The sequence below is a fragment of the Hemitrygon akajei genome, chromosome 7 (assembly GCF_048418815.1).
Source record: "Hemitrygon akajei chromosome 7, sHemAka1.3, whole genome shotgun sequence".
NCBI lineage: Eukaryota > Metazoa > Chordata > Chondrichthyes > Myliobatiformes > Dasyatidae > Hemitrygon > Hemitrygon akajei.
Window position 1 is genome coordinate 109,007,936 of NC_133130.1, and position 16,496 is coordinate 109,024,431.

Here is a 16,496-nt window from a genome sequence, read left to right on the forward strand (position 1 = left end):
ACCCCTCCCATCCATGTACTTATCCAAATATCCTTTTAAATGTTGAAGTCAAACTCATATCTACCACTTCCATTGGCACATTCTCAATGAAGGGTCCCCCCCTCAGATGCTCCTTAAATATTTCACCTTCCACCCCAATCTATGACCTCTCAGTCTAGTCTACCCAAACTCACTGGAGAAAGTCTGCTTGCATTTACCCTATCTATACCCGCAGTAGCGTAACGGTCAGCTCGAGGTGTCAGAGTTCAGAGTTCAATTCTGGCGGCCTCTGCTGGGAGATTGTAGGATCCCTCCCACAGTTCAAAGACGTACCGGTTAGTGGGTTAATTAGTCATTGTAAATTGTCCCGTGATTAGGCCCGGGTTAAATCAGGGGTTGCAGGCGGTGTGACTCAATGGGCAAGAAGGGCCTTTTCTGCACTGTATCTTGAAATAGATAGATAAATAGATCCTTCATAATTTTGTATACCTCTATCAAATCTCTCATTGTCCTCCACTTCAGGGAATAAAGTCCTAACCTATACAACATTTCCCTATTACTCCGGTGCTAAAGTTCTGGAAACTCAACCCACAAAGATTCAACATCTTCTGATCCTATGTCACATCTTTCTACTGATTTGATGCCATTCTTTACCAGCAGAGCCAAGCCAACCCGTCTGCCTGCCTTCCTATCCCTCCCATGCAACGTGTAACCTTGGATATTCAGCTCCCAGCTACAACCATCCTTCAGTCACGATTCAGTGATGGCCACAACATCGTACCTGGCAATCTGTAATAGAGCAACAAGATCATCACCTTATTTCTTATACTCCACACATTGAGATAATAGGAAGTCGGGGTTAATGTTTTAAGTCAACAGCTTACAGCATTTTTTCTTTGAGTACTGTAATTGTTACCCTTTTTGTTTCTGCATCCGTAATACACTGATACTCACCCTGCTGGCTGCAATTATGTCCCATCATCAGCCTGCTCTTCCTGACAGTCTGATTTTGTACGCTCCTGCCTCCCTGCCTGAGGTGAGATAGTTTGGTGCAGGGCAAGGACCAAATATTCAACTATTCCAGTTCACTCTGATCACAGACGAATACCAGTCATTCAGACCCATGGGAATTTAATAAACTTTTGCCTTCCTCAAAGTGTTTCCTGTGGTGGTGACATGACTAACATATGCATTGTGTATCTGTTGTGGCCTTACTGAACAAGGCTGGAGGCCGCAGATGCTGGAATCCAGAGCACTTCCCATCTGTCAGGGGAACAGCGCGTTGAGCAGCAGTTACGGGAGTGGGAGAAGGAATTGTCAATATTTTGCCTCCTGATGCAGGGAATGTCAGCAGTTCCCTCTCTCACCCATAGACCCACTGAGTTCCTCCAGCAGATACATTGTTGCTGAAAGAACAACGGTTCCTTACGACTTGCATGGTACCTCTCCTCTGTGAATATCCTGTAATCCTAATGAAAAGCAAAGTACAGCAGATGCTGAAAGGTTGAAATAAAAACCAGGGACTGTAAACACTTTGAGTACTTTGAAACACGAATAGAGAGGAAGTCGGGGTTAATGCTTTAAGTCAACAGTTTATGGTATGTTTTCCTTTTCTATTACTGTTGGAAGGCAGCCATGCTGGGGAGCATTTCTGAGCTATGGTTACGGAAGTGAACTTTGATCAGATTGGGGAAGAAAGACAAACAGGTCTCTTTCCCACAAGTTATCTCTCAAATCATGAACTTTTGACATTCTTGTGCAAGGTGGAAGTAGTATTGCTTTTCTCCCCACCCCCACCACCCTGACCTTCCCTTTCGTTCCTCGCCCCATCTCACCACAGACTCGGCTGAAATGGTCCGAGCCAGATCTGACCGGAGACAGAAAGAGAGAAAGGCACGCTGAAAAATGTGGCAACAGGTGAGGAGCAGACTGAGATGGGAAGGGTAAGAGAAGGAGTGGGGGAGTAGTGCAGGAGGAAGGCAGAGTGAAAAGGGAACAGGGGAGGTGAAGAGAGAGAGTGGCGCAGGGAGAGAGACAGAGGGAGTAGGAGCAGTGGAACAAGCAATGTACAGGAATGGCTCAGGATATTGTACTGAACCAATAAAACCAGTAATTAAATGCCTAACTCCACCGAGCCCTTCTCTCCATTAGCATTAGGGTTAGAGAATATAGAACAGTACAGGCTGTTCGGCCCACAGTATTATGCTGACCTAATCCATGATTACTCTAATCCCTCACCCCGACACAGCCTATAACCCTCCATTTTTCTTATGTTCAGGTAACTGGAGAGAGGCGGATGGAGCAGGCACATAGTGAAGGGAGAGAGGTGGAGGGATGGAGACAGAGAGAGGGAATGAGAGAAGCACAATACAGGCAGGCAGTTAGAAGGATGCCCTGAAATAGATCCAGAGAAGATCACACAGGCTAGAAGTAATACAGGTAATCCCCGAGTTATGAACATCCGACTTATGGACAACTCGTACTTACGAACCGAGGAAGGAGAACACTGTCCACTATTTTAAGTCGTTGCCGTTGACACTGTGTTGAGTGTTTAACATTGTATTTGGCTTAAATTTTTCTTAGTAAGATTCATCCTGACCCCCCCCCCCCCCCCGCCCCGCTCCGTTCCGGTCCGCTGGTGGTGCAGTGAGATCAGCGCCGGGCTGGAGAATGGAGGGTCCCGAGTTCGATTTAGTGACAGACAGCTCCCGTGCCGGGTTGATGTCCATCCAGTGACTCCCGTACCATCCGTGCCGGGTTGATGTCGAGCTCGCAACTCGACCTCGTAAAAAAAACACTGCCATCTCCAGTTTAAATTCCCACACGGAATATTGTGGAGGATCAAATACCCAAACCCAGCACAGCCCCCACTTGTCCCATTTAACCTGTCTCAGTGCGGTGGAGTTTAGGACCCGAGGAATTCAGTGCGGGGGTCCTTAGGACCCAGCGAAGCTCGGGATCCGCCGCCCACAGTGTTTCTGTTCCATTGACGGGAAACGACCGCGATTGAAAATAAAGTGGAAATAATAAAGCGATCGGAAAGAGGTGAAATGCCATCGGTCATTGGAAAAGCGTTAGGCTACAGTCGGTCAACGATCGGAACAATTTTAAAGGAAAATGGATAAAGTGAGAATAATGGATGTGAAAGGCCCTGCCTCGATGAAAGCTACAATTATTACCAAGCAACGCAGTGGTTTAATTATTGGAATACATACGTTTCTTAAGTGTTTTATATGCATAGAAAGGTAAAATATATACTATATGCTAAGACAAACGTTTGACTAACTGACGCTAAATAATACCAGATGTACTTGTTCTGACTTCCGTACAAATCCAACTTAAAGATGGACTCAGGGACAGAACTCGTACGTAACCCGGGGACTGCCTGTACTAAATGTCGTGTTTCAAAAATATACAGTACGTTGGTGGTTACTGGTTGCAGGATTTATGAAAGGGAACTGATATAAGAGAGTTTTGAGGATAAATAGATAGGCTGGAACCAGTGGTTGTAAACATTCATGTAACACAGGCTAGGATTTATAGTAGTGTGGAACCCAACAACCCACTTCCAGCCAGGTTACACCAGCAACCTTTAGAGAGGAGGTACAGGAGTCCAAACACACACTGAAACATTCCATTACTTTTTAAAAGATTTATTTAGAGATACAATGTGGAACAAGCCCTTCTGTCCCAATGAGCCACACCGCCTAGCGACCCACCGATTTAAACCTAACCTAATCACAGGACAGTCCACAATGACCAATGAACCTACGAACCGGTACGTCTTTGGACTGTGGGAAGAAAGTGAAGCTCCCTCAGGGAGCCCACACATACACACAGGGGGAACGTGCAAACTTTGTTACAAAGGACGCTGGAATTGAACTCAGAGCTGTAATGGCATTGAGCTAACCGCTACGCTACCGTGGTGCCCAGTAAGAAGAAACTTCTTCCCTTCCCCTTTCAGAGTTCTGTCAGGACAATGCCCTGTGTGCACTGCCTCACTAGTTTGGCCCTCTATTGTGCATTTTCTATTTAACTTATATACAGTGGCATGCTAAAGTTGGGGCACCACTGGTCAAAGTTTCTGTTACTGTGAATAGTTCAGTGAGTAGAAGATGAACTGATCTCCAAAAGTCATAAAGTTAAAGATGAAACATACTTTTCAACATTTTAAGCAAGGTTAGTGTATTATTTTTGTTTTGTACGATTTTAGAGTGAAAAAAAGGAAAGGAGCACCATGCAAAAGTTTGGGCACCCCAAGAGATTTGAGCTCTCAGATAACTTTTACCAAGGTCTCAGACCTTAATTAGCTTGTTAGGGCTATGGCTCGTTCACAGTCATCGTTAGGAAAGGCCAGGTGATGCAAATTTCAAAGTTTTATAAATACCCTGACTCCTCAAACCTTGTCCCACAATCAGCAGCCATGGGCTCCTCTAAGCAGCTGCCTAGCACTCTGAAAATTAAAATAAATGATGCCCACAAAGCAGGAGAAGGCTATAAAAAGATAGCAAAGTGTTTTCAGGTAGCTGTTTCCTCAGTTCGTAATGTAACTTAATGTGCAACCCCCTACTCACCTAAAATCCATTCACGCACACACTGTTCCTTTCTGAGGAGTGGGGTATCCTTTCTGACTGAAAGGAACCATCATCATCCAATGGGATGGATAGCCAGAGAATGTAATTAACTGTTAATGCAGTTAACAGGAACAGTGGAGGTCAAGTTGAGGTCTGAAAGACCAAGAAAACTTTCTGAGAGAACTGCTCGTAGGATTGCTAGAAAGGCAAATCAAAACCCCCGTTTGACTGCAAAAGACCTTCAGGAAGATTTAGCAGACTCTGGAGTGCTGGTGCACTGTTCTACTGTGCAGTGACACCTGAACAAATATGACCTTCATGGAAGAGTCATCAGAAGAAAACATTTCCTGTGTCCTTACCACAAAATTCAACGTCAGAAGTTTGCAAAGGAACATCTAAACAAGTCTGAAGCATTTTGGAAACAAGTCCTGTGGACTGATGAAGTTAAAATAGAACTTTTTGGCCGCAATGAGCAAACGTATGTTTGCAGAAGAAAAGGGTGCAGAATTTCATGAAAAGAACACCACTCCAATTGTTAAGCACGGGAGTGGATCGATCATGCTTTGGGCTTGTGTTGCAGCCAGTGGCACAGGGAACATTGCACTGATAGAGGGAACAATGAACTTAATTAAATACCAGCAAATTCTGGAAGCAAACATCACACCGTCTGTTAAAAAAAAAGCTGAAGACGAAAAGAAGATGGCTTCTACAACAGGTTAATGATCCTAAACATACCTCAAAATCCACAATGGACTACCTCAAGAGGCGCAAGCTGAAGGTTTTGCCATGGCCCTCACAGTCCCCCGACCTAAACATCATCGGAAATCTGTGGATAGACCTCAAAAGAGCAGTGCATGCAAGACGGCCCAAGAATCTCACAGAACTAGAAGTCTTTTGCAAGGAAGAATGGGTGAAAATCCCCCAAACAAGAATTGAAAGACTCTCAGCTGGCTACAGAAAGCGTTTAGAAGCTGCGATACTTGCCAAAGGGGGTGTTACTAAGTACTGACCATGCAGGGTGCCCAAACTTTTGCTTCGGGCTCTTTTCTTTTCTTGTTATTTTGAAACTGTAAAAGATGGAAATAAAAAAGTAATCTTGCTTAAAAGAAATGTGTGATCTTTAATGTTATGCCTTTTGGAAATCAAGTCATCTTTTACTCACTTAGCTTTTCACAGTAACAGAAATTTTGACGTGTGTGTGTGTGTGTGTGTGTGTGTGTGTGTGTGTGTGTGTGTGTGTGTGTGTGTGTGTGTGTGTGTGTGTGTGTGTGTGTGTGTGTGTGTGTGTGTGTGTGTGTATTGTAATTAATAGTATATTTATACATTGCATTGTACTGATATTGCAAAACATCAGATTTTATGACAACATATGAGGAGCATTTGATGACTCTGAGTCTGTACTCAATGGAGTTTAGAAGAATGAGGGGTGATCTCATTGAAATCTATTGAATATTGAACGACCTAGGTAGAGTGGACGTGGAGAGGGTGTTTCCTAGAGTGGGAGTCTAGGACCAGAGGACACAGGTTTGGAATTCAGAACAAAGATGAGGAGAAATTTCTTTAGGTGCTGAATCTATGGACTTCATTGCCACCCGCAGCTGTGACGGCCAGACGAAGGTTGATAGGTTCTTGTTTAGTCAGAGTGTCAAAGGTTATGGGAGAAGGCAGGAGAATGGGGTTGAGAGGGAAAATAAATCAGCCAGTCTGATGGCTTGGGGGAAGAAACTGTTGCACAGTCTGGTTGTGAGAGCCCGAATGCTTCGGTACCTTTTGCCAGACGGCAGGAGGGAGAAGAGTTTGTACGAGGGGTGCGTGGGGTCCTTCACAATGCTGTTTGCTTTGCGGATGTAGTGTGTGGTGTCAATGTCCGTAATAGCAGGAAGAGAGACCCCGATGATCTTCTCAGCTGACCTCACTATCTGCTGCATACCTCCAGTACACTGCAGTGACTGAAGCAGCTGGTTCACATAACTGAAGCCCTGAAATCAACCCTGGTTACTCCTGAGGTAGGCGACGCAGGGAGAACTCACCCACTCAGATGTCCATATCATAAAAATGATAGGGAGCCTTGTGACAGGCAAAAACGTCAAAGCTGAGAAATGATGCTCCGTTAAGAGGCTAGGTAACTTTTTGAGAAAAGACAGAATGGAAGTTACCCTGTCAGATACTGGCTGTGGTTGCTAGTTTACCCAGAAAGGAATGGATGCCGTATGAGAATTTAAATAAATTCCGGGGGAGATGTAAGTGAAGTCTCTCTATCTGAAGCGGGTATGAAAGGTTGGAGGAGCAACACTACATACACTGTCTAGGCAGCCTCTAACGCGATGACCTTAACTTCCAGTAATTTCTCCCCCTTCTCTCATTTTCCATTCACCATTTTGCCTGCCCTCTCGCCCCTTCTCTTCACCTATCCATCACGCCCTGTGGTGTCCTTAGTCCTTACCTTTCTCCTGTGGTCCACCTCGACTGCTATCAAATCCTTCTTCGGCCCTTTTCCGCTCCCACCTACCGCCTCCCAGCTTCTCACTTCATCCCCCTCCCCTGCTGTCTCCCTCACCGATCTCATCTATCACCGGCCAGTTTGCACTCCTCCCCCCTCCCCCCACCAACTTACTGCGGCTTCACCCCCTTCCTGTCGAGTACCGATGGTGGTCTTGGCCCGAAATGTTGACGGAGCTGCCTGACACGCTGAGTTCCTCCAGCACCTTATGTGCTGCTCCAGATTTCCGGCATCTGCAGAATCTCTTGGATTTAGGGTGTGAGATGTGGGGACTGGCTGAGTCAAAGTGTACGAATTATCTCAATGGTGAGAGGCTACATTGCTCTGGGATTCCGAGAGAATTGGGAGTCCAAATGCAGGATTCCTACACAGAAACAGTGGCTAAATGGGAAAGTTGATAGCATGGTATCGTGTAAATGAACACAAAATTATTGGAAGTGATGCTTCAGTTCTAAAAGGCATTATGCAGGTAGTATTGGGAGTACTGTGTTAGTCTTCAAGTAGGATGTGGATGGTCAGAATTGACTTAGGAGGCTCGTATGTGGAGCAAGTGAGTTGCCTCATGGGGAGGTTTTGAACAGGCTGGGCTTGTATCTGCCAGGGACTAGAGTGAGGGAGGATTTGACTGAAATAATGCAAGATTTGGAGGGGTGTGAAGAAGACACTTGATCTTGAGGGAGAATGGGGAACTGTTTAAAAATATAAGGCATGACCTCGGTTAGTGAGCTTCCAGGTCAGGAGAGTTCCAGAGGACAGGAAAATCACAACCTGACACTGCTACTTAGGAAAGGAAGGACGCAGAAGACAGGAAATTGTGGGCTGGTTAGCCTGACCTCAGTGGCTGGTCTTTTGTTAAGGATGAGGTTTCAGAGTAAAGGTTGACACCACAAATCCGGTATGATTGAGACCTGTGCAGTGATCTTGCTGAATCAGATGGTTGGGTTAATAAGACAGTTTTGATGCATTAGACTGCATGGGACTTAAATTTTCATCAGAAAGTAACTAAGCGAACTCTTCCTTGTCTGGTGACTGATTTTCACCATACCGTGCGTGAAATTTTATGCTATGGCTCTGCCTGAAACGCTGAAACCACCCTTCACCGTAATCACAGTCATAATCCAGTACTAATTCTTCATGAAATAATTCCGCTTGCTCCTTCACCATCACTCCTGACAGTTCTACACCTTTGCTGATGCGGAGTTTAAACAACTTTGTCTCGTGGTGAACATCTTCCTTCTTTCGTCGTTTTCCTGATGCATGTCTGGTTTTTTGATTGGCTGTCAGTAAGGAAATGCAGTAGCTTTTCTTTTTGTTTCTTTACATCGTAAACTGTGGAAGAGCCGGTGTTATACAAGTCGCGTATGCATTTCAGACACTCCACTGTCGAGCTTTTTTCAGAACTTCTGCCTTCTCATGCATAGATGACACACGGTGTTTTCACTTTACACCACGAGAAGCATTTCCTTTAGTGAATGAAGACAAGACTGGGGCCAGATATGCATAGGTTGTAAAAATAAATGCAGACTAGCACAGAGGAACGACTTGCTTCCTTTAAAAACCTTGCCAACTGCTGATTCCACTAATGGTGCCACCAGGACAGTGGTGATGGGCTGGCAAGGTGTGGTGAACTACATATACCCGTCTGGACGTGCCCCCCCCTGCTGACTGCTCCTGTGGCTCCTCCCACAGACCCCCCGCTGACTGCTCCTGTGGCTCCTCCCACTGACCCCCTGCTGACTGCTCCTGTGGCTCCTCCCACAGACCCCTGCTGACTGCTCCTGTGGCTCCTCCCACTGACCCCCTGCTGACTGCTCCTGTGGCTCCTCCCACAGACCCCTGCTGACTGCTCCTGTGGCTCCTCCCACTGACCCCCTGCTGACTGCTCCTGTGGCTCCTCCCACAGACCCCTGCTGACTGCTCCTGTGGCTCCTCCCACAGACCCCTGCTGACTGCTCCTGTGGCTCCTCCCACAGACCCCTGCTGACTGCTCCTGTGGCTCCTCCCACAGACCCCCTGCTGACTGCTCCTGTGGCTCCTCCCACAGACCCCTGCTGACTGCTCCTGTGGCTCCTCCCACTGACCCCCTGCTGACTGCTCCTGTGGCTCCTCCCACAGACCCCTGCTGACTGCTCCTGTGGCTCCTCCCACTGACCCCTGCTGACTGCTCCTGTGGCTCCTCCCACTGACCCCCCGCTGACAGCTCCTGTGGCTCCTCCCACTGACCCCTGCTGACTGCTCCTGTGGCTCCTCCCACAGACCCCCTGCTGACTGCTCCTGTGGCTCCTCCCACAGACCCCTGCTGACTGCTCCTGTGGCTCCTCCCACAGACCCCTGCTGACTGCTCCTGTGGCTCCTCCCACTGACCCCCTGCTGACTGCTCCTGTGGCTCCTCCCACAGACCCCTGCTGACTGCTCCTGTGGCTCCTCCCACTGACCCCTGCTGACTGCTCCTGTGGCTCCTCCCACTGACCCCCTGCTGACTGCTCCTGTGGCTCCTCCCACAGACCCCTGCTGACTGCTCCTGTGGCTCCTCCCACTGACCCCCTGCTGACTGCTCCTGTGGCTCCTCCCACAGACCCCTGCTGACTGCTCCTGTGGCTCCTCCCACTGACCCCTGCTGACTGCTCCTGTGGCTCCTCCCACTGACCCCCCGCTGACAGCTCCTGTGGCTCCTCCCACAGACCCCTGCTGACTGCTCCTGTGGCTCCTCCCACTGACCCCCTGCTGACTGCTCCTGTGGCTCCTCCCACAGACCCCTGCTGACTGCTCCTGTGGCTCCTCCCACTGACCCCTGCTGACTGCTCCTGTGGCTCCTCCCACTGACCCCCTGCTGACTGCTCCTGTGGCTCCTCCCACAGACCCCTGCTGACTGCTCCTGTGGCTCCTCCCACTGACCCCCTGCTGACTGCTCCTGTGGCTCCTCCCACAGACCCCTGCTGACTGCTCCTGTGGCTCCTCCCACTGACCCCTGCTGACTGCTCCTGTGGCTCCTCCCACTGACCCCCCGCTGACAGCTCCTGTGGCTCCTCCCACAGACCCCGGTATAAAGGCGATTGGAGGCACTGCTCCTCCCTCAGTCTCCAGGATGTTGTGTGGTGGTCTCCGAGAGTTATTGATGGTGCATCACACGGCGATGCAGGAAATTTGAAATTAGTTTGGCCAAAACTATATCTGAACCAACAATGGATCTGGATTACTATTGCCAGATCGACGTGGCCGACCTGCACTTGGAAAAAGGACAAAGTTAGCATGGTTTCATTAAGGGGAGATTTTACCTGACAAATCTGATAGAACTCTTTGAGAAAGTAACAGTTTCAATAACCAATAATTAGCGACTGGGAGAAGCCAATGAGTTTGCTTCAAGACGGATGTTGGTGACTAATGGAATTCTGCGAAGGTTAGTGTTGGGACCATAACTTTTCACTTTATACTTCAATAGCTAAAGCAACTGATGGAATTAACAAAACCAAGATAGGCAGAGGGGCAGGTAGTGTCGTGGAGACAGGAAGTCTGTCAAAGACATGGGCAGGTTTCCATTTATTTATTGAGATTCAGCGTGGAACAGGCCCTGCTAGCTCTTCGTGTCACGCTGTCCCGCAACCCCTGATTTAATGCTAACCTAATCACTGGACAGTTTACAAAGGCCAATTAACCTACCAACTAGTACGTCTCGGGGCCGTGGGAGGAAACCCTGGCGATCACGGGGAAAACTCCTTACAGGCAGCGGCAGGAATTGAACCCGGGTCACTGGTACTGTAAAGTGTTGTGCTAACCACTACACTACCGTGCGATGGGAATTGAACCCGGGTCACTGGTACTGTAAACGTTGTGCTAATCACTACACTACCGTGCGATGGGAATTGAACCCGGGTCACTGGTACTGTAAAGCGTTGTGCTAACCACTACACTACCGTGTGATGGGAATTGAACCCGGGTCACTGGTACTGTAAAGTGTTGTGCTAACCACTACACTACCGTGCGATGGGAATTGAACCCGGGTCACAGGTACCGTAAAGTGTTGTGTTAACCACTACACTACCGTGTGATGGGAATTGAACCCGGGTCACTGGTACTGTAAAGTGTTGTGCTAACCACTACACTACCGTGCGATGGGAATTGAACCCGGGTCACTGGTACTGTAAAGTGTTGTGCTAACCACTACACTACCGTGCGATGGGAATTGAACCCGGGTCACTGGTACTGTAAAGTGTTGTGTTAACCACTACACTACCGTGTGATGGGAATTGAACCCGGGTCACTGGTACTGTAAAGTGTTGTGCTAACCACTACCCTACCGTGCGATGGGAATTGAACCGGGTCTCTGGTACTGTAAAGTTTTGTGCTAACCACTACGCTACCGTGCGATGGGAATTGAACCCGGGTCACCGGTACCGTAAAGTGTTGTGTTAACCACTACACTACCGTGTGATGGGAATTGAACCCGGGTCACTGGTACTGTAAACGTTGTGCTAACCACTACACTACCGTGCGATGGGAATTGAACTCGGGTCACTGGTACTGTAAAGCGTTGTGCTAACCACTACACTACCGTGCGATGGGAATTGAACCCGGGTCACTGGTACTGTAAAGCGTTGTGCTAACCACTACCCTACCGTGCGATGGGAATTGAACCGGGTCACTGGTACTGTAAAGTTTTGTGCTAACCACTACGCTACCGTGCGATGGGAATTGAACCGGGTCACTGGTACTGTACAGTGTTGTGCTAATCACTACACTACCGTGTTATGGGAATTGAACCCGGGTCACTGGTACCGTAAAGCGTTGTGCTGCCCTTGGAGGAGTTAAAAGAGTAGGAAAAGAAGTGGCAGATGGAACATGGCATAGGGAAGTGTGGGGTTATCCACTTTGCTAGGAAGAACAAAAATGAAGACCTTAAGATATACTGTAGTAGCAGAGTTAGGACGTAAGGGGCCCAAAGACTGCTCACAGTACTGTAAGTGCAGTCTCGCCAATGTCTCATTAGACCTCAGCATTATATCCTTGCTTTTATAGTCTAGTCCTCTTGAAATGAACGTTAACACTGCAAATGCTTTTCTCACCACTGACTCAACCCGCACATTAATCTTAAGGGAATCTTGGAAGAGAAATCGTAAAATACTTTGAACATCCGATTCCGAATTGTAGGGCAGTGTACACTGTATTCCATCATCCACTTTTGTTACCCATCTTCCAAACTTTTTAAGTTCCCCTGCAGAATCTCTGTTTCGTCAATATTAACTGCCCCTCCCCCTATCTTCGTATCATCTTCAAATTTGGCTGTAAAGCCATCAGTTCCATCATGCAAATGCGGAAAGAAATGGTCCCAACACCAACCCCTGTGAAACACCACTATTCACCGGCAGCCAACCAGAAAGGGCCCCCTTTACAGACAGACTTTATTCATCCCGAGGGAAATTGGGTTTTGTTACAGTCGCACCAACCAAGAATAGTGAAGAAATATAGCAATATAAAACCACAAATAATTAAATAATAATAAGTTAATCATGCCAAGTGGAAATAAGTCCAGGACCAGCCTATTGGCTCAGGGTGTCTGACACTCCGAGGGAGGAGTTGTAAAGTTTGATGGCTACAGGTAGGAATGACTTCCTGTGACGCTCAGTGTTACATCTCGGTGGAATGAGTCTCTGGCTGAATGTACTCCTGTGCCTAACCAGTACATTATGGAGTGGATGGGAGTCATTGTCCAAGATGGCATGCAACTTGGACAGCATCCTCTTTTCAGACACCACCGTCAGAGAGTCCAGTTCCACCCCCACAACATCACTGGCCTTACAAATGAGTTTGTTGATTCTGTTGGTGTCTGCTACCCTCAGCCTGCTGCCCCAGCACACAACAGCAAACATGATAGCACTGGCCACCACAGACTCGTAGAACATCCTCAGCATCGTCTGGCAGATGGTAAAGAGCCTCAGTCTCCTCAGGAAGTAGAGACGACTCTACTTCCTCTCTCTGCCTCCTGCCTGTCTGTCAGTCTTCTATCCATGCTAGTAATACCACGGATTATCTTGTTTATCTTATCTTAATTTATCTTGTTTAGCAGGCTTGTGTGCAGCACTTAGCCAGAAGCCTTCTGAACATTCACTGGCTGTCCTTTCTTACAGAATTTCAACAGAATCGTCAGGCAAGATTTAATTACACAACATCCAATTCAGAATTGCCTTTTCCCCAGTCAGCTCAGCAATAATCTGCTCTAAGAAGTCATCTCATACGCACTCTGCAAATTCCTTTTCTTGGGATCCAGTACCAACTTGATTTTCCCCGTCTACCTGCATTTTGAAATCCCCATGATGATCATAACATTACCCTTTTGTGGTGAACTAGATATACCTGTCTGACTGCTCCTGTGGCTCCTCCCACAGACCCTGCTGACTGCTCCTGTGGCTCCTCCCACAGACCCCTGTATAAAGGCGACTGTGGGCTGCTGCTCTCCCTCATTTTCCCCAGGACGTAGTGCTGTTTATTCTTCCAGTCAATGAAAGCCGATATCTCGTTTCCTAAGTCTCAGCGTGAGTTATTGATGGTGCATCACCTTTTGATGTGCCTTTTCTATCTCCTGTAGCTCACAACCTGACTACTGTTCGGAGGCTCCTGTCAGGGTCGTTTTACCCTTGTACTTTCTTAACTACCCACAAGGAATCTACATCTTGTGATCCTCTGTCGCCTCTTTCTAAATCTTTCTAAAGTTTTGATTTTAATTTTTTTACCAATATAGCCACCTCACCTCCTCTGCCTACCTGTCTCTAGAACTACTAGACTATAGAACAGTACAGCACAGTAAACGGCCTTTCAGTCAATGATCTTGTGCAGAACTAATTACTCTTGTAATAAAATGCCTAGCTAAATGAACATACTCTGCCTACACATCCCTTCATCTCCTGCACATTCGCAAGCCTCTGAAATGCCTCCACCACTGCCCTGGCAGCCCATTCCAGGCACCCACCACTCTCTGTGTGGATAAAACTTGCCCCTCGCACCTCATCTGAGCTTATCCCCTTTCTCCTTAAATACATGCCCTCTAGTAATCCTGAGAAAAGATACCAGTTGTCTGTCTACTGTATGCCACACGCAATCATATAATCCTCTAAAAGGTCTCCTCTCAGACTCCGTCACTCCAGAAAAAGAGCCCAAGAGTCTCCATCTCCTCAACCTTCTGATCCAGGAGCATCCCAGTAAACCTCTCTGTAACCTCGCAAAGCCTCAACCTCCTTTCTACAAAGGGGCAACTAGCACTGAGTATAAGCCTTCCCAGAGCTTTATAAAGCTGCAACATAACCTCCTGGCTGTTGGACTCAATACCTCAAAAAATAAAGGCAAGCACTGTTGAGGATCCTGTCAGTTACATTTGATCTCCCAAAGTGCAACACCTCACATCTGCCCATATTAATCTCAAACTTGCGTTTCTTCCATATCTGAAATTGATCTATACTAGCTCTATCCTTTGGCAACCTTCTACGCTATCCACAACACCAATAATCTCTGTATTGTCTGTGAACACGTGAACCCGTCTATCTACATTTTCATCCAAGTTATTTTATATATGTCACAAACAGCAGTGGTCCCAGTATGGATCACTGCAGAACACCACTAGTCCTAGACCTCTGAGCAGAGTAAGCCACAGCAACTACTATTCTCTGAATTCTTTGGGCGGCTAATTCTGAATCCAAATGGCCAAGTTGTTGTGGATCCCGTGTGCCTCAGGATTTTGAATGAGTCTTGTCAAATGCCATGTAGACAACACCCCGAGCTTTACCTTCGTCATGTCCTCCAGAAACTCTATCAAGTCAGTGCTGGAGCTTTTGGAAAGCATCGAGTTGGATAAGTCGCTGGGACCGGATGAGATGTATCCCAGGCTACTGTGGGAGGCGAGGGAGGAGTTTGCTGAGCCTCCGGCGATGATCTTTGCATCATCAATGGGGACGGGAGAGGTTCCGGAGGATTGGAGGGTTGCAGATGTTGTTCCCTTATTCAAGAAACGGAGCAGACATAGCCCAGGAAATGATAGACCAGTGAGTCTTACTTCAGTGGTTGGGAAGTTGATGGAGAAGATCCTGAGAGGCAGGATTTATGAACATTTGGAGAGGTATAATATGATTAGGAATAGTCAGCATGGCTTTGTCAAGGGCAGGTCTTGCCTTACGAGCCTGATTGAATTTTTTGAGGATGTCACTAAACACATTGATGAAGGTAGAGCAGTAGATGTAGTGTATATGGATTTCAGCAAGGCATTTGATAAGGTACCCCATGCAAGGCTTATTGAGAAAGTAAGGAGGCATGGGATCCAAGGGGACATTGCTTTGTGGATCCAGAACTGGCTTGCCCACAGAAGGCAAAGAGTGGTTGTAGACAAGTCGTACTCTGCATGGAGATCGGTGACCAGTGATGTGCCTCAGGGATCTGTTCTGGGACCCTTACTCTTCGTGATTTTTATAAATGACCTGGATGAGGAAGTGGAGGGATGTTTGTTGATGACACAAAGGTTGGTGGTTTTGCGGTAGTGTGGAGGGCTGTCAGAGGTTACAGCGGAACATTAATAGGATGCAAAACTGGGCTGAGAAGTGGCAGATAGAGTTCAACCCAGAAAAGTGTGGAGTGGTTCATTTTGGTAGGTCAATTATGATGGTAGAATAATGTAAGACTCTTGGCAATGTGGAGGATCAGAGGGATCTTGGGGTCCGAGTCCATAGGACGCTCAAAGCAGCTGTGCAGGTTGACTCTATGGTTAAGAAGGCGTACGGTGTATTTGCCTTCATCAATCGTGGAATTGAATTTAAGAGCTGAGAGGTAATGTTGTAGCTATATAGGACCCTGGTCAGACCCCACTTGGAGTACTGTGCTCAGTTCTGGTCGCCTCACTACAGGAAGGATGTGGAAACCATAGAAAGGGTGCAGAGGAGATTTACAAGGATGTTGCCTGGATTGGGGAGCATGCCTTATGAGAATAGGTTGAGTGAACTCGGCCTTTTCTCCTTGGAGCGATGGAGGATGAGAGGTGACCTGATAGAGGTGTATAAGATGATGAGAGGCATTGATCGTGTGGATAGTCAGAGGCTTTTTCCCAGGGCTGAAATGGTTGCCACAAGAGGACACAGGTTGAAGGTGCTGGGGAGTCGGTACAGAGGAGATGTCAGGGGTAAAGTTTTTTACTCAGAGTGGTGAGTGTGTGGAATGGGCTGCCGGCAAAGGTGGTGGAGGCGGATACGATAGGGTCTTTTAAGGGACTTTTGGATAGGTACATGGAGCTTAGAAAAATAGAGGGCTATGGGTAACCCTAGTAATTTCTAAGAGGGACATATTCGGCACAACTTTATGCACTGAAAGGCCTGTATTGTGCTGTAGGTTTTCTATGTTTCTAAGGCATGTCTTTCCCCTCACAAGGCTATGTTTACTGTGCCTAATCAGGCCATAGTTTTCCAAATGCTCAT

At 47.4% G+C, this 16,496-nt stretch overlaps 1 protein-coding gene across 2 annotated transcripts in view; it reads left to right on the plus strand.

Annotated features, from left to right (window-relative positions):
* Positions 1-16,496, plus strand: part of LOC140730792 (5'-nucleotidase-like) — a 76,767-nt gene that overhangs the window by 19,765 nt on the left and 40,506 nt on the right. The window contains exon 1 of one of the 2 annotated variants that reach the window (XM_073051688.1): positions 1,813-1,896. The exons of the other annotated variant lie outside the window; for it this stretch is intronic. Within the exon in view, the coding sequence (XP_072907789.1) occupies positions 1,885-1,896 (12 nt within the window). The 5' untranslated portion in view covers positions 1,813-1,884. Of the gene's footprint in view, positions 1-1,812; positions 1,897-16,496 lie in introns of those variants that run through there. 2 annotated transcript variants of the gene reach the window in all.